This window comes from Lates calcarifer, linkage group LG18, assembly GCF_001640805.2.
Source record: "Lates calcarifer isolate ASB-BC8 linkage group LG18, TLL_Latcal_v3, whole genome shotgun sequence".
NCBI classification, from domain to species: Eukaryota; Metazoa; Chordata; class Actinopteri; family Centropomidae; genus Lates; species Lates calcarifer.
Genome location: NC_066850.1, coordinates 8543545 through 8561987, shown reverse-complemented (window position 1 = coordinate 8561987; position 18443 = coordinate 8543545). Strand labels below are relative to the sequence as shown.

General features: G+C 42.6%; 2 protein-coding genes across 2 annotated transcripts in view; one reads left to right on the top strand and one right to left on the bottom strand.

Moving 5' to 3' along the window:
• The window catches only part of bltp3b (bridge-like lipid transfer protein family member 3B), a 30679-nt gene that overhangs the window by 1164 nt on the left and 11072 nt on the right, over positions 1-18443 (top strand). Inside the window, 14 exon segments of the mRNA XM_051077597.1 lie at positions 7889-8051; positions 10055-10093; positions 11980-12071; positions 12591-12780; positions 12892-13032; positions 13657-13824; positions 14443-14623; positions 14840-14923; positions 15201-15362; positions 15846-15958; positions 16068-16209; positions 16710-16903; positions 17002-17373; positions 17375-17749. Coding sequence (XP_050933554.1) covers positions 7889-8051; positions 10055-10093; positions 11980-12071; positions 12591-12780; positions 12892-13032; positions 13657-13824; positions 14443-14623; positions 14840-14923; positions 15201-15362; positions 15846-15958; positions 16068-16209; positions 16710-16903; positions 17002-17373; positions 17375-17749 — 2416 coding nt within the window.
• Positions 10112-11249, bottom strand: LOC108890211 (complement C1q-like protein 2). The gene has a single exon (XM_018687041.1). It carries the CDS (start codon positions 11053-11055, stop codon positions 10321-10323), a length of 735 nt encoding a protein of 244 aa, XP_018542557.1. The 5' UTR covers positions 11056-11249; the 3' UTR covers positions 10112-10320.

Below are 18443 nucleotides of genomic sequence, written 5' to 3'. Positions count from 1 at the left end.
CACCTAGAGATAAATGAAAGTAATATTGGTTAAGGAGCTGTTTAATAACACTGCCACTTGCTGAGCAAGTCTCCATTTATTATTTTTATTGTCCTGATGTTATGTGCAGCATTCAGCTCTGTCTGCTTTACATGCATTATTTATTCTTTTCCACTGTCCCTCAAGGGACTTTCTATGGACGACTTCCTTGTTTTGTTCGAGGGGGAGAGCTTGAAACATGCAGCACTGTTTTCCTCCCGCGTATTCTATTGCTGTTAAACTAATACAGAGCATATTTACACCTTGAATAGTGTCCTATCAGTGGAGTGATTTTAGAGACAGTGTATTAAACTCAAAGGTGGACAGACCTCACATGAAATGACGGCTGTCATTTTCAAGCTACAGGTCACAGATGATTTAGTGTTTGAAAAGCTCAGTATGCAGGTGGACTGGTTTGTGTTTCTCAAAGAGCACAAAGGTGACTGCTTGATGAGAAGAGTCTTTGTGGTGACTCAGTTGTGATTAATTTGCCACTCACTGGTTAATACCTTAATGGTGTTTGTGATTGCTTTGTCCTTTGTACTCTTACACAATACCACAGCCAAGATTTTCATTACCTGCAACACACAGCCTATGGACAGCATGCCCTTCAATGTCCTAGTACTGTTGAGGCAACGCATAAGTGTTTCTGCACATGACTGTGCATGGCCTCAGCAGTGTTAGCATCAACACTGACAGGAAATGACTTGCGGAGTAGTGATGTCATCTGTCTTTGGGCTTGCCATCTGATCTGGTTTGTTCTGACCTGATTGGTCTGGCACTGAGTGGAAGCTGACCCGCCTGATAGTAGTCCAATCCTGTGCCTTTTGGTGCAGTGATGTCACTGTAGAAGTGCTGTTGTCAGAGGCAGCATCACCTTGTATACCTCACTGTATGAGCACAGCTACAGTAGACTGTGGTTATTATATATGTTCGGATGATTCTGCCCAGATTGTGTTTGCTCAGTTGCAGCTTCGTGCTGCTTCATCAGCATCAGCCAGGAATAGTTTGTACTTCTAGCAAGCTTATTCATGCACACTGTAGGTGTGCTTACACAGCTACAGGTTATGTTGTGGGTGTCAACATGTCAGCTCAGCCTCCATGCATAAGCGCTGCAGAGGACACACGTCTGCCTGATGCTATCTATGACCAGGACGAGCTTGCCTCAGTAAGGCGGCACCACGTCTTTACAGTTCATTGACTCAGAAGTCTGCACTGGCTGTTCCTCCTCTGGCCAAGACAAGTGCACTGAGGCATGCATGACATATTAAACTAGTTGAGAGGGCCTCTTTATACAACATGAACCATTAGAAGAAGCCTTGTGCGCTGCTTTTCTTGTGCAAGGATGAGTTGTGAATATTAAGAGACATAGCTGAGTTGTGTTTTTCTAATGTGAGGGTGTATCAATGAAGTATTTGAACAGAGGGTCGAAGTCAGGCAGCCTCTGGGGGGGGCTGATGACAAGGGGTGTGTGTGTGTCTGCATCACACACAGGCAAGAACAGACAAGAAGACCCTGGCCCACAGCCAGACAGCACAATATCCCATTACACATACTGACACACACAAACACAGATGGATGGAGAAACGGCTAAACGCAGTCAGACATGCTCGGTCACATTCTCTTTACTTTTATTCTCCCAAAGGAGAGGTTTTCTCACACTTCTACATGAAAATGAAAGGTCAGACTCGGCTACACAGCAGCGACGTGGAGCTGGCAGATATTCAGACACAGGAGCTTAAATACAGGTGTTCCAGTTAAAGAATGAGAATTACACTTTGTGTGAATGACTGGTCTAATAACAGAGAAAATGCTTCCTTCCTCACTTCCCTCCTTTATACAGTCTTTCCATTATTGTTTCCATTTGCCCCTCTAACCTTTGTTTGCATGTTATCCCCACTTTTTCTTATCTTAACATGCCTTAATATGTAAATAAATCCACAGATACATTTGTCAAATGATGTTTATACAGATCAGTTTGTTTGTAGTGATCTACCTCATGTCTAGAGGTCAAACAATTGACAAAAAAATAGTGGGCAGATATTTTGATAATTGATAAATGGTTTAACAGTTTTTTAGGAAAATAAATTTAAAACAAAATCACTGATTCCTGCTTCTAAAATGTGAATATTTGCTTGTTTTTTGTCGTCTGTGATCGTAAACCCTTTCCTTTCCTTTTCTTTCCTTTCATTTCCTTAGCATTATGACTTCAGAGTGAACCCCTGCTTATGAGTGTCACAGGACCACAGTACTCTTGCTAATTGTTGGCGGCATAACTCACATCCTGAGTCACAGGGGAATGTAGAGCGTTTTAACAGTGGAGGGAGATTTGCCTGATGTGCATTAGGCAAAGCTGTTGATTGACAAACTTACACAGAATTAGCCCCTTTTAGAATGAAAAGATTATTACTTCACCCTCAAATGGAAAAAGTTCATGGCCTGAAAGACTAGGCTTATAAGGGCTGGTATGTGAGGTCAATTTCGGGGTTAAGTCGGGACATTATAGGAGAGCTGACACAATGGATCCTGCTAACGTCTCTTCTCACTTTAATGTTGAACGTGTATGATTCAAGTTCAGTACTCAGTTTTCATCCTGTCACTGTTGCTAGCATTTAATAAAGATGACTCATTTGTTACTGGAAATCAGATGAGTAGGACCTCCAGCTGATCCCACATGAATATTATCCCTTAAATTTTCAATTAGTGAAGAAGAAACAGGTTAGCTCAGTGAACCATTTTTAACCCTGAGTCAGTTTATATTGAGCATAAGGGATTACAACTATTATATTATATTATGAAGAAGCTATTTGCTGTGTGTGCGTTTAACAAGTCTCCTGTTTTCATCACTGCAGTTTAGGTGCCCATTGTGGTGTGAGAGATGGGTCCATTTCTGCTGTTGTGTTTGTCATCATGAGCCTGACTCTCTCCATCCTGCAGTAACTGCGTGATCATGCACTATAGTGATGAACTCCACTATTCGCAGTGTTATTGCTCGCTGCTGGTGGGAAGGCTATTATGGCATGAGTCATGACTGAGTGCCCTGCTGTGGGTGTCTCATCAGTGTGTAGCTGTGAAGTACTTGTGTGCTAGTGAGTGTATGTGTGTGGGTGTGTTTATATGTGAGTGTGTGACAGAGTGACATTTGGCCAGGGTCCCTCCAGGCCTTGGCATCCTCTGCTACTGTGTAACCAGGGTCTTGGATTGTTTTCTCCTTCACACTAACCTTTTCATCGTCTCCTCAGGGTCATAAATATTCCAGGGCTCTTAGGCCTTCGCTGCCAATACAAACTCACTTCACGTTGACCGGTTGCCTGCGTGTTTTTGAATTGTTGTCCCTGTTGACGTTTGTGGGGTGTTTTGTATGAGCTCGTGCATGTAGGCTAGAAAGTAACTTCTAATCCCTGTTGATGATATGGTTGAGGTGACACAGTCTTTTCAATAAGTGGTCTGTTTTGCACATTGTGTTTTGGTCCTTATCACAACATATATTTTCACAACAAGGAGCTGCAGTATCAGAATAGTGTGGATTCATTAAGCAGAAAAGTTGAGACAACAGAAGAAAATACCATATGGACATGCCAGACATGTTTGTGCCTTTTCTTGGTGTCATATTTAGTGTTACCATTGCCAGAAAATGTTAATTAAGAAGATAACATTCCTGTGTAAATATATGACACAGTGTTGGCTATAACAATGACACTAACTATAGATTAGTGTCGTTGTTGATTAGTCTTCTCAATGAATCAGTGGTTTATAAGATGTAACAGTAGCAAAAAATGCCCTTCACATTTTCTCCAAACTTCTTTAATTGAGCTTGGCTCATTAGAGCAGGCTTTATAATAGAAGGCTGATTCCTCAAGATGATATTAAAAGATGGTAGACAACACCAGCTGATAATTAAGAAAAGGTTCATGAATGTGGGCACTTGTTATTTTTAAGTTAGGTTGTTTTAAGGTTTCCATTGGATTTGCCAACACACCCACACTGTAGGCAGTCAGCCTCCAAACACTGCAGTGCTACTGTCTTTTAATAGGAGTGCAGTAAAACAATAGATAACATATAATCTCTGACAAGCCGATAAAAATATAATTTGTAGTCAACATTATGAGATAACATTTGATGAACGTGCCCCATATAAAATATTATTGTTTTAAAAGTTGATTGACCATCTACATTTTAAATTTAATTTATTGGATTGTCTTACTGTGTCACATTCACCACTGGTATCTTATAAGCTTCAGTGGCTGTTTCTGTTGGTATACTGACTTTATTGATAGGAGTTTCTGCAGACTCATTACAGTCCACTGTTAACACTGAATGGACTAGTGACGGATTTAGAGGCCCATTTAAATGTCACCTTCTCCATTTTTGTTGTTTGAGCCAAGTCCGCTGCTTGGTCAAATTAGTACTGGCAGGAAAGAATGTGGTAGCATCCCAGATCTCCCTCCCCCTTTTCTTCCTGGAAAATTACATTCCTAATTCCCAGGAGAGTGCCCCAAGGATGCTTCCTGTCTCTTCTTTTTTATCCTGTCTTTCTGCATCTCTCCTCCTGATGGTCTCTTTCTCTTTATTTCTTTTATTTATTTACCGCGCCATAGTCTTGGTTGCTAAAAACAAGTTGGTTTGTCTGAGTCACTCTGGCCATCTTCCTTCAGGCTCCTCTCTTTCTGGCACTGATGTCATCAGGCTGCGCCACGAATGCACTGTTGGAGAGCAGGAAAAAAGCAGGGAGTCTCTAACTTTCCATCTACAGACATCAGTATGAAGTGGTGGCGGACTAAAGTCTGCTCTTACTGTAGTGTGGTAAAGGGAAAAAAACCGCAAGCTCAGCCTACTATGGCAGCCATTTCTAAGTTGATTTTGGCCACATTGCACATAGAATCTATGTTTTTATAAGTGTTTAAAAAGGAAAACAGGCCTGAGCAACAGTGAACCAGTGCTGGTATTTATTAGATCGTGTTTAGTTTAGAGTAATCCATCTACCTTTATAACTTCTCCCTTAACAGAGAAGTCAGTACATGAGCAATAGGTTAAAACTAAATTTCAAAGAGGAACATGGGCATGGATTTTACTGTTGAGTGGTTAATTTTGCGTTTGATAGGCAGGCAGACCTTTTTCTAGTCAGTAGCTAGTCCTAATCTCTTTATGGGCCTGGATTTGGTCTGGTGAGCTCAGCCCTGCTGACTGGAATAATGGCTGAAGTCTCGAGAGGAGAGATGAAAGGGAAAGATGACGGTGTGTGAACTTAATACCCTCTGCCTCTTGCTGCTCAGTAATGAGCAGGATCTCTGTTTTCGGAACTTAGCTTATTTAGCCGAAGTAGCCTCAACATTAGACAGCTGATCAACAGCATATTATTTGATTACAGTATTGATTTATTCATGACTTCAGAGGAAGAGGAGTGGAAGCAAGAAGTGGCCCAGGGGAGACCGAGAAGGCAGATAAGGAGTGAGAGAGTGAGCGAAGTAAGCTGGCGAGCTCGCTGATACTTGATCAGCAGCAAGAATGAATATTTCACTGGTCACAAGGCTGAGACACTCCAGCAACAACATCCCTCTCTGAGTGACACTGTGTGCCTACCTCTGAGTGTATGCCCATGTGAGCACATGTGCACCTAACATTATTTGTGTTTTGTTAGTGAGAGTGTGTGTTTTGCGTCTTGTTCTGCCGTGCTGACTCTCTGTTTATGTGTGCTGCTTCCACTGAATAATTTACAAGGATGTTGAATTAGAGGGGAATCTTACGCTGCCAGGAGAAGGTGTTGAGTGGAAAGAAACAGGAATTTGACAGACTGAATCATTTAAAACGTTGGCAGGTGAATCTCAAGCCTTCGCTCATCGGACAAAGTTTCTTTCACCCTGCAGATACTGGCTCTTTGTGCGCCTTGTTGTGTCTCCTGACGCTCTTCCCTCAGTGAAGCCTCAGTGAATGACCAGTAACTGGATAGACTCCCTAAGACTATCCAGTTACTGAGTGGCTCTATAATCATACATCACCGTCTTTTGATAGCTAATAATCTAAATGGTCTTCTTGGTGCACCTGTGACTTTATCCCAGTAACAGCATTTGATATGAGAGGCCAGTCCTCAGAGGCAACCTCTGAGTTTCCAGGTTCTGTGTTAACTTACTCTGTGACGCTAACCTGCTAGCTGTAAGGTTTTCCTTTACAAGTCTCTTTCTGCCCAACCTGAAGAAGCTGCTGACACCATGCTTCATTTCCTCATTCATACAGTCAAAATGAAAGTACATCTGAGCACATTCATTTGTAGATGTTGACGTCTGGAGAAAATCAAAATCCCAGTTAAATATTTTATATACATTTGATAGCCAAGGCCTGTTTTTACTGATGTTACCATCGTCAATACCATCGTCCCTGTTTAAGACAACTCAGAAGATGAATATAGTGCAGACTTTTATGGTATCAGTGCAGAAAATCAGGTGTTGTATTGCCTGCATTGTTCTGTCATGAGCACAGTTAGAAACATTGACTGCAGTCACAGTGTAATCTAAGTTAGTAGGGCAGTAAAATACTAAAGATGCAGCCTGTTGTCTCCGTGTTACAGCCTTGATAATCAGGTCACCCTGTCAGTGATGTGTGTTCATTGTGAAACTGAGCTTTGATCTGGTCCTATTTAGGCTCATACTGTAACTGTGTGAGAGATTATCAGGGTAACAAGATTAAATCAACCTGTACTGTCTGTGTTTTAAAGAGAGTGAGTCTGCTACCATTTTAGATAAACAACCAGCTCAGATCTAGTGCTACTTTAGTACTTTAGATGTCGGATATAATTACTTTGCTGCATTGTTGGATGAAAACCAAACCATTAAATCCATTGCCTATGCTGCTGGAGCTCAAACATGGATATGCACAATATTCTTGACCTCTATACATCACATTAGAGTTGAGGCTGTGTTGCTCTTGACAGCTAGAGAATGGGAAATCAATACTATCCATGTTTTAAGAGATTCCATTAGACTGGTCTGTGGAGATGCATGGGTCGATAAACCATTCAGTATTTGGCCACTCTGCTAACTATTAACCAATAATTAAACCGTGAATAGGTGCAGAAAACACTTAGGTTGTGGACATTGAGTTTTGTGTGTTCAAGCCTGTTTGCTTAAGTTAAAGAGCAAATAGAGTTAAGACACAGAAGCACTACATACACACTGAGATTATAAAGGTCAATATTGGCATGTACCCTTAATTAAAGATGAGTTTTTGGCACTTTGTCCTCTGAGTAGTACAGCGCACTTTGCTGCACACATATTCTGTTCAGCATGAATCTCACAAACAGCAATTATCCTGAGCGGTAACATATAATATTGTGTCAGGCCACAACCTTTATCTCATCTCCCACTGTATGACCCTGCCTGTTCTTTGCCTTTAAATCCTCTGTATTGCAGCTCAGGAGGTGTTTTCATTATTAAAACTCAAACACCTATATGAACAGAAAGGCATATTTCCCTGAGGTCTGTTTTCAGGTTAATGGATTACTTATTTCCATTTTTGTAGCTGAGTTAATTTTCCTATAGTATGACTTCAACAGCATTGGAGTGTACTATTTAATAAAAGTGGGTTTTGTTCTTGGATATAATTCAAACCGAAATTAATGGCTTTGATTTGTTAGAAAATGTTGGGAAACATTTTGCCTGACAGCTATTTTTAAAAGCACATTTGAAAACTGTTTGTGTGTTTGTGTGTTTGTGTGTGTGTGTGTATGTGTGTGTGTGTGTGTGTGTGTGTGTGTGTGTGTGTGTGTGTTGCAATCCAAACAGTTGGCGTTTGTTTGGCCGGCCTATCGCTTTGCCAATAACCTGTTTCTATAAATGTTCTCAGGCTCAAAGCTGCACTTCTCATCTGTGTCTCGTAGGTTTGCTAAGAACCTGTCGCCAGACAAGATCAACCTCAGCACGCTGAAGGGGGAGGGCCAGCTCACCAACTTGGAGCTGGATGAGGAGGTTCTTCAGAGCCTGCTGGACCTGCCCACCTGGCTGGCCATCAACCGTGTGGAATGCAACAAGGCCGCCATCCGGGTGAGGGACACAGTCATATAAAATGAGTTTGTGCATTTTCAAGGAATAGTTACACACTTTATGCTCTGTGAGAAGATTGATACAACTCTCTTTTATTTATTTAAATATGAAGCCTTCAGGCAGCAGCTGGCTAGGTTATCTTGGTATGAAGCCCTGAAACAGGGGGAAATAGCTAACTATAGCAAGTTATTGTTTTTTTTCCATCCATACAAAAACTGAAGTGCAAAAGCAAGACATGTTTTTACAGAGGGTCATGTGTCCATTTTTTGACCCAGCTGAGGCCAGAAACAGTCCAACTCTTGACCCTCTGTAAAATGGCAAATCATTGCTTTAACACTGATGAAACATACAAGATATCACATGTTAATTAGTGAGCTTCACAGGTGCTGGTAGGTGGATTTTGTTACCCTCAGCCAGAGCTTCATGTTTGCAATCTTCACGTCTTTGCCAGGAAACAAATTATTAATTTCCCAAAATGTTGAACCTCAACTCACTAAATGAGACTTTGTTACTTTCCTTATTGCTGTTGTTAAAAACCAAAGTACAGAGATAAGACGTATATTGTTGACGTGATTGTTCTGTGTATAGGTACAGACAGACACATTAATCAGGACATAGTGTAAGTGCAAAGAGACACACCTGTTAACTGTTGTACAACTGTACCAGCACCCATCAAGTTTTTTGCACAACACATACTCTCTGCTGGAGTTGTCTGGTGCCCCTGATATGGTCATGGTCTTCAGCTAAGTGCCATGTGTCAGAGCAGACTCCGCCACACCCTGGAAACAGTGAATGGAGTTGGGTGGTGTCCATCATGACTGGACTTTTATGCAGACCAAGGTCCACTTTCCACCTCTTCTTTTCCTCCTCAGACTCCTTACTTTCTCTCTGTCCTCACTTTGGACTAATTTCTGAATCTGTTCTATTCATTTTGAGCCCCCCTTTCAGCGCTTCTTATATCAACCCAGTGTCTGAATAACATAAAAACACTGCACAACAATTTCTTCCATCTTGTTTTTACCAACTTATTTGCTGTGTCATTGACACTGTGTGTAATACTGATGCAGCATTGCAGCCATAACACCCACATCATTTACAGTAAGTTTATGTGTAGTGTCAAATGTCTCAGTGAACCATGGAGCTAGTGAATTGAAACCTGTCTCCAGCTCATTGTGTATTTCGGTGTTTACTGTCAAACTGGTTAAAAAGAAGAGAAGAGAGATGTGTATCTCACTTCCTCACTCGTTAGGAAGTCCCTTCTTCTCCTCTTTGTGTCATTCTCTTCTTTGTGTCTTCCTGTTACAGACTGTCACACACAGACTAACAGTAAAGAGAAGTTACTTTATTGATTGGCCTTGATGAATAAAGTTTACATAATCAATTCTGTAGCAGCAGGTGATGCCCTCCTACTTGTAAATGCATAAATAGACACATTCAGTGATGAGAACTGCAGTAAATGTTGCTGCTTTGATGGCTCAAGTGTCAGATATGAGCTCACACCCCCTACTGGCGAATCAGAGTATTTCTATGACAGAGGCAGGGCGCATGAAATATGTCTGATTCAATTAGCCACAAATCCAGAGCACTTTCTCACTTTTTGATTTATGATGTCTCAAAGAGCGAGTCGCTCTGTGGAAAAAAAAAACTGCAAGTGAACATAAGCATTTAATCTCTTTTGCCATATAATTTGACAAAGACTTGAATCAAGAGGCTGTGTGTTGAGGATTAATGGAGCTCTGGAGATGAATGGAACAAACTGCCTGTCAGTCTAGACTTACTGATTTTTTTTTTCCTCTTCTTCCTTCATCTCTGAGCTACCTTTCCTGCCGTTTTGACTTGATTTAATTTTGTGCAGCTCAGTTGCATTTAATTTGATTTGTATGTCCCATTGACTGGTAATTTAGTTTATCAATTTGGGAGGACCAAAAGGCCAAAAGCTTGCTATAGAGATCAGAGTATTATAAGGCTGAAAAGCTGAGCCACTGTTCTCTTTTCATTCACAGATACCATGGACAAAGTTGAAGACTCACCCAATCTCTTTGGTAAGTTTCACAGTTTCACCTATTATACCTGTTGCTCACATAATTAAAACACGGGTCATTGATAAGTTTTTCCTCACACTTTAATTGTCACTTAAGTCATTGAATCTTAAAACTTGACCAATAAATTCAGACTGATTTTTGTTTTACAGTGTAGTAGGACAGATTAATCACCTTTCTCCTGCATAATTTACTTATCGTCCATCCCATGTTAAATGATGCAGTCATTATCACAAAGTGAAGAGCAGGAAACCACTGAAGGTGTTGTAGTAATAGCCATCGTCATAGAGCACCCGGTTGGCGTACAGCTTCACAAACACACTGTCTCCAGCCTCCAGCTGCACCACAGCTGCGTTGGTCGCACTGTCTTGGCTGTCTTCACCCGCGGTGTCCCAGGTAGACACCATCTTCTGGCTGTTCATCATCAGTGATGCCACCGAGTTAGGCTGTCCAGAGTTGTTGTTGTACATGGTGTAGCTGAAGTAGTACAGCCCTCGTACCATGGCGGTGAAGATGCCAGTGGCGGGGTTGTAGCCGCTGCCGATGTTGGACAGAATTCTCTGATATTTCACCGCCGTGTCTTGTTCAAATGGACCCGCCGAGGTTCCCAAAGCGACGGAGAAAGCCACCTTTGACGTGCTTTTGGATGTGACGTCTGCGAGCGTGTTCAGCTGCTTGTCCTGAGCCTGGTTTATCTTCCAGAGCTCCGCGGCCTGGTTTTTGTAGGATTGCAAGTTGGCTTCAATGGTGGCCATTTTCTGCATCAGTGCGCTCAAGTTTTGCTCAAGCGTGCTTTGGGTCTGCGTCATGGCTGCCAGCTTCTCCCTCATGGCAGCCACCTCGCTGAGCAGGGCGCAGGTGTCAGGTTGACAGACCGCCAGGCTGGTCCCAGTCCCGAGATAGCTGTAATTCCCAGCACACAGGCTGCTGGAAACCAACAACAGCAGAAGGAACATACGCTCCATTTTCTAACACTCGTCTCCACAGAATGTTGAGTATGGTCCACAAGCCTCAGTCCTTATATATACTATCAATACCTGATGTTTCGCAACATTTTTGGCTCGCTGTATTGATTAATGTATTATATAAGATGTTAAAACAAAAGGTCAGGGGAACAGAAAATTATCACAACACTATTTAGCAAACATTTACAGTGATTATCAGGACAGCATTATACAAGATCATTGTGTGAAAAGGTAGCACAATAGCACTTTGTTGAATCTGTTATTAGTCACTATATTTTTAACACGATGGTACACAATGGTATCGCACCCTGAACAATAGCAAGGCAATATTGGAAATATTATACAACAGAGTGAAAAGGGAGAGTGTATATGATAACACAGGCTTATTCTGTAGGAGAGGCTACTGCATGACGGTGGTACGCACAGCAATGAAAGGCTTGTTGTGTCAAGACTTTTATTAATTTGATAATAGTAACAGTATAATTCATGGAGTTTCAAGGATTTTTATCTTGGTAGACATGCTATCACTTGTGTGAAAGTGAACAATATGTAGGCAGCCTCCACATCTCCATCCTTCAACCACTTTCCACCGTCACCGTGACAAAGGGTGAAACAAGCTGCAACCACCTTCTTCCATTTATGTTGACCAGTTGAACTATACTGCAAATGTCAAGCTCCCAAAATAACATTGCAATTGGTTAATTGACGTACTTATCTTACAATGACAAAAACATGGGAATGAGGTGAAACATAAATGACATTAAGCTAAAACAGTGTGACAACAGAGTGTAAGCCTAAGTCAGCAGCCTGATAAGAGAACATGTGTTATTATTTATATTTTGTTTATATCAGCCGACAATAAAATCAGAAGCATGCAGACATTGTTTGCTGGTCTGTGTCTAAGCTTGTGACTTACTGTTTCAGACCCTGGATAAAGTGGTGATGGAGATGAGCACCTGTGATGAGCCTCGTCCCCCCAATGGCCCATCTCCCATAGCAACAGCATCAGGACAAAGGTGAGCTTATTTTGTTTTTAACACAAGTTTGATACAGTTAAAACCTGAGTTACACTTCTGCTCTACTGTGTTGTTAGTAATTGCAATAACTATAATAATGCAATATATATGTATATAAATATAATAAAAGACTAACTGTTAGCAAGCGTTATTCAGGCAGTGAAATGACATGTAAAGTACAAAACACAGAGTTTTGTCTGGAAAGAAAACATTAACAGGTGGTGCTTGTTAAGTTATTATGTCTTATTAATTTAAAAAAATGTGTGAGGAAGACGTGAGATGTATATTATAGATGATTAAGATAATTTTGTTTTCTGCCTCAAAAGGGAGACATGGCTAGAAAAGGTTTAATCACCGCTGACTTGTAATTCTGCTGAAAAGAAACCTATTGATATCCAAACCCTGGCTCACAACAGACTAGTAATAATGTATGGCACCCGCCTGTTGCTAAGCACTTCTTATCACCTTGTTTACCTTCCTCTCTCTCCACCCATGTCCACCTGTCTGTCTCTCATACAGTGAATATGGCTTTGCTGAAAAGGTGGTAGAGGGGATGTCCCTGTCCATCAACTCCATAGTGATCAGGATCAGTGCCAAGGCTTTCAACGCCTCCTTTGAGCTCTCCCAGCTGCAGGTCTACAGCGTCAACACCAGCTGGAGCATCAGTGACCTGCGATTCACCCGCATCCAGGACCCTCAGAGGGGAGAGGTCAGTGTATTTTTATATCTGAGTAAAGACTCCTAGGTTGTCGTGTTGTCCTAATGGTCAAATTTAGTATTTTATGTTTCCTTCTTTTCTAATCCTGCCTGTTTGTTCCAGATCCTGACATTTAAGGAGATAAGCTGGCAGATGATCCGCATCGAAGCTGACGCTATCCAGAGCGCCGAGCACGAGATGCTGAGCGCTCCCATCCGACTCATCACCAACCAGTCCAAGATACGAGTCACTCTGAAGAGACGGGTTAGAAACAAAACACAGATCCTGTGAACAGACATTTTCACTTTATGAGATGTGATGGACCAGACTTGAAACCCAAACTGCTTTAAGCAACGTCCTCTTGTCTGGTGTGAACAATGATCCCTCTGTTTGGCCTCACAGGCTGCAGGGTCAGCAGCAGCCATTCATCACACAGAGAGTGTTTATTTAAACAAAAATGACTACTTATATGTGTGTTGAATATTTAATATAATGCAGTATGAAAGTGCACAGAAGGCTTTTGTGTGTGGTCTGTGAATATAATTAGCCACATTTGTTTCCTAAGGCTTTAAAATGCTGAATAAAGCATTTATTATTGAACAAAAACTTATTCTCTGCCAAAAATGCTGTCAGTGCAGTTTCAATTCAGATTGTAAAAAGGATATTCTGTTTGTGTTTTACCCGGAAAAATAACCTGTAATATGAACTTCAAATGTTGGCTTGTAGCTATTCAGAGTTCAGTACAGTTTGGTTTATCCCGACTGGTTATTATCAGACCGCACACAATAAGAAAATTTCCCCACAGGTGTCACATGACGTTAATGGGAGCTCTCAAGCTACCTCCACCTGCATAATGCATGTTTATACTAATGGTTCTGTCTGTCACAGATTAAGGACTGTAATGTGGTGGCCTCCAAGTTGATTCTGATTCTGGATGACCTGCTGTGGGTGCTGACCGACTCCCAGCTCAAAGCCATGGTGCAGTATGCCAAGTCCCTCAGCGAGGCCATGGAGAAGTCTGCCCAGCAGAGGAAGAGCATGGCCACAGAGGATCAGGTGAAGCATTATTACCTGATTCTCTACAAACACAGTCACTTAATCTACATGTCAAAGACAAATTTTACATTTTCTGACTCTGTATAAATTCTCTTTCCCTTTACCTTTCCCCTCCCTCTCCCTGTTCGTGTCTTAATTCCACCCAGTGTGGACGAGCCATGTCATGGTCTAATAGTTTGTCCTTGCGCCCATGGAAATCATCTGCCCTTCTCTGTATCACTCCCCTGATGCCATATGGCGTCTATCTGCCTACACCATCTTTGTCTCTCACTGTTGTTACTGCCGTTCAGTCTGTCTGTGTCCCATTTTCTTGCCATTTAAACACATACATATATCCATCACCTCCGCATATTCACACCCATCCATGTCCCAGCTGACTCACAGTACAGCACTCCTGTGTTTTCTGAAATTTGGTCTAACACGCCATCTGCTGGGTGGATTGAGTACTGTGTGAATCAGCTGTTAAATTGAACCTGACAGCTTCTTTTACAGGCTGTTAGCTCTTTGTAGGCCAACAGCAAACAAAAGCATCAACAATACCAAAACATCAGCACTGAAACCAAAAACACAAATCACAGTATCTGTACTTTTTTGTGCCTGTGCATCTGTGTTCGCCAGGTGTCATCAGCGCCGCCCACAGCCCAGCAGGTGCGTACCCAGCAGGCGTCCACAGCCGCTGACCAAAGCGCAACGATGGCCAAGCTGTTCAGCGCCTATGATGTGTGTGAGACGTCCCACCACCTCCAGATCACTCATCTCGATCTGCACATCTGTGACGACATCCACGCTAAGGACAAAGGTATCGTACGCACAGATTTACATGGTCTTTACATTACAGAGGACATTTACTCACATGCATGTACATAACAAGACATGTACATACACATATTTCTTCATATTTTTTGCCTTTCTTTAAACAACACTGATTATTGCACTGTTTTTTATTTTTGGAAACATTTCACCAAAAAGCTTTGGCCTGATTTTTTTTTTTTTTTTTTTTTCTTCCTCTCTACAGTGATCAACAAGAGGATAACGGGTGGAGCCATGCAGCTTTCTTTCAGCTCCATTACTCTGGACTACTACCCTTTCCACAGAGCAGGTATGAATCCTGCAGTTAGAGCCAACACCATCTCACCATGAAGTCACTGCAACCTATTTTCTACAATGCGGTCTTTGCTGCATCCTCATTTTAGACTCAGAGTCTCTTTTCACTGCTGCTGTGTCACATCCAACATCTTTAAAAGAGCAGCTAGATTTTCTTCTCATAATTTCCACTATGTAGGCTTCAAGGAAGTTCAGATTATTTTTCCCACACCTCATTTTGATGACAAAGAGTGTGGTCTTGTTCTCATTTTCTCACTCTCCAATGTTCCCAGGTGAAAGCTGTGTCCACTGGATGCACTACAGCGAAGCCACCAAGACCAGAGAGGGCTGGGCGCGGAGCCTTCTCGATGAGTTCAAGTCCAACGTGGAGATGTTAAAGAGCGCAGTTCGAGACAAGCAAGGCCCGGCCCCTGCACATGGCTCCCCACAGCATGGTAAACATCCACACTTGGACATACAGTAAACACAATTAGGTGTAACTCAACTTGTTCTAGGCCTGCGTTTTTGTTGTGTCACCTGGCGCAAATGCAGCACCACACCAGCATTTACGTCATCCCCTGTGGGTTTTCTGTCCCCCAGTGTCCCTTAGGGACGATGTGTATGGGCCTCTAGGAAGTCAGGAGAGAACAGGAGGAGGAGGAGTAGGGCTTAGGGAGGCAGATGGAGGACTCCTAGAGTGGAGCCCACACACACAGCCTCCAGCCCAGTGCTGCTGGTGCCTAGAGCCAGGTACCACGGTGTGTGTGCGCACAGCTGGGTGCGGTGATACACACCTTTTTCAAGGCACAAGAGGTTTGCTGTTGGAGAACTGAGTGATCTTGCTGTTTGTCTCCTTCTTTGTTGTTCTTTTTTCATTTTTATGCCTCTCTCTCTCTCTCTCTCTCTCTCTACCTTTCCATCACTTTTTTTCTCCTCAGGTAAGATAAACACCTCCAGCAGTTCCTTCAGTCCTCCTCCCCCTCAAACCCCCAAGACCCAGCTCATGTCCAGCTCCTTTGTTCTCAGGATGGCTGACTTCAGCATCTACCAGGTCCCAACAGACGTACACTGTCTGACAAACCTTTCTATATATCACATATGATACATCCTCTTCATTAACCCTGAGTGATAATGTTTGTGTCTTTTTTGTTGTGTTGCAGGTGTCAACGGCAGACCAGCGTCGCTCTAGCCCCAAAACCATGATCTCCTGTAATAAGAAGTCTTTGTACCTTCCCCCAGAGATGCCAGCCATCCATGTCGAGTTCACAGAGTACTACTTCCCCGATGGAAAAGACTACCCCAGTATGACTTCTGTGTTTTAAGACTCAAGCTACTGTAAAATCAAGAAAGTAGTTTAGTCATTTTAAAAACATTAATCCTTATTAGTAGCTTATGAGCTGTGTAAGTAGCTGTTTTTCTACACCGTGCCCAATGTTTTGGCAGTGACTCTTTTCCTCTCACCTCACTTTTGGATCTACTCAGTCCATTCAATCAGCTGTAGGGAAGTCATTGACTGCTGTGTGGTTGAGAGGACATTGATTTTCTGAATTACGCCCAGTGCTCTGAATGAGGGATCACCCAATTAATTCATATTATGGATTTCTCACAGATCTGCTCCATTAGGAAACATTATACAAACAGAGTTTTTTTCTATGAATAATGAACATTGCCAGGACAGTAAGAAAACACATTATTCTTTTCTGTGATTTCTTTAATGTCTTATTCTTCGCTCTTCTGTTTGATTAAAGAATTAGTAACGCCATATCCCTTCCACCTTCGCCCCCTTCCCCCTGTTCCTCCAGTCCCGTGCCCCAACCTCTACGCCCAGCTGAACGCCCTGCAGCTGGTCCTGGATCCTCGCAGCCTGGTGTGGATCAACCTTTTCGCCCTTGACCTCAGGCAGAGTCTGGAGCAGTTCATGGAGATCTACAAGCTCAACGATTTGCAGAAACCAGACGAACACGTCGACATTAAGGTCGACGGCCTCATGCTCAAGGTAAAGAGGACTGCAGACGCATGACTTTTCTTCTGGTTTGAAGCATGGATGTGTTTTATGGTGTTTATACCTATTTTTTGGTTTCTTCTCTCCATCAGCTGGTGATTCCCACTGATCGAGAGGCCTCCTGCCCTCCTGATCTGCCTCGCTCCATCTCAGTACAGACTTCGGAAATGGTGGCCACTAACACACGGCACCCTGCCAACTGCACCCGCTCGCACCTTGAGGCCCTGCTGCAGGCCTTTGAAGAGGAGCCCTTCTTCTCTTCATCTTTCTCCTCATTCCCTCGCTCCTCCTCCTCCTTACCTCTCCTCCATCCCGTCTTCCAGCGTCATGCTCATGAACAAGACACCAAGCTCCACGACATCTACCGGGGCCTGGTGGTGCCAACGATGGGCACAAATGCCCTCAAGATGCCGGCTGCCAGTGACTTTTGGGCACTGCACTTCGCCCAGTTCTGGGTGGACTATCGAAGGCACCCGCGGAGGCAAAGGGCGGCCGCAGCCCTTTGTGGACTCCTTCCCTCTCACTGTGTGGGCATGTCAGCCGGCGAAGCTCGTCCAGCACCAGGAGAAGCTGCGAAGTGCTGCTGGATCAGGTCTATCTAGAAGTACATCAGCAGAGGCTGTTGCACGCCTGCAGAGGAAACGCTTACTTAAGGAGTATTACAGCAGTGATGGTGCACCAGCATCATCTCACGGCAATGATGCTACACTGCCACCCAGTAACGGACTCCACAAACCCCTCTCATTGGACAGTCTGCCTTCCTCCTCTTCTTCGTCATCATCAAGTAAAGATGCAGATGTACATGTGTTGGTGCATGTGCAGAAGCATTTAAGTGCTCAGGTATGTTTCATTCATTTTATATGTGCAATTTTACCAGTTATCAGATTTATTAAATATGTAAGAGTGATGCATCTCACAACTACATCCCTAACGTTTCATGTCAAAACAAGGTTAACAACCAAAACAAATTAACAACCTGTGTTGGATGCAGTTCCAGTTTAATAAAATACACACATTTGTCTGAGCTCTGAGGCAAACATATCTCTCATTGAATATTTCTTTTTTTGCTATTTTTATTTTTTATTAGCAAAAAGCAGCCCATAAAACACTCAGGCAGCAGGCTTCTCATTTTTAGCCAGCAATGACAGTTACTTTCTCGACATGACAGCAGCAGATTATGACAGATAATAAACATTTGTGCCATAATTAAGCTGCTCAAAGGCCAAAATGATTATATAAATTATCTTGTTAGAGGAAGAAGCACCACCCTGTGATCACAAGTGGAATGCATTTTGCAGCCCAGCATCAACAAAGTGGTGATTCTTTTGTAGTGGAAAAATGTAGAATATCACACCGCCAGTATGTAAGCTATGGCTTCTGTCTTCTTAACCAAAAATAGGTGATTACAGACTTAAATTGAATCTTTTGAGTTTTACATTCTTTTTTGTTTCAACTGCTTACAAATGTTGAGCCCTGAGTGTAATGATTTTGATACTGTGATCAGTGGAACCACATGTCATTAGAAAGTCACTTT

Excerpts from the sequence above, each read along its gene's own strand:
- LOC108890211 (XM_018687041.1), bottom strand. The coding sequence starts at position 11,055 with ATGGAGCGTATGTTCCTTCTGCTGTTGTTGGTTTCCAGCAGCCTGTGT.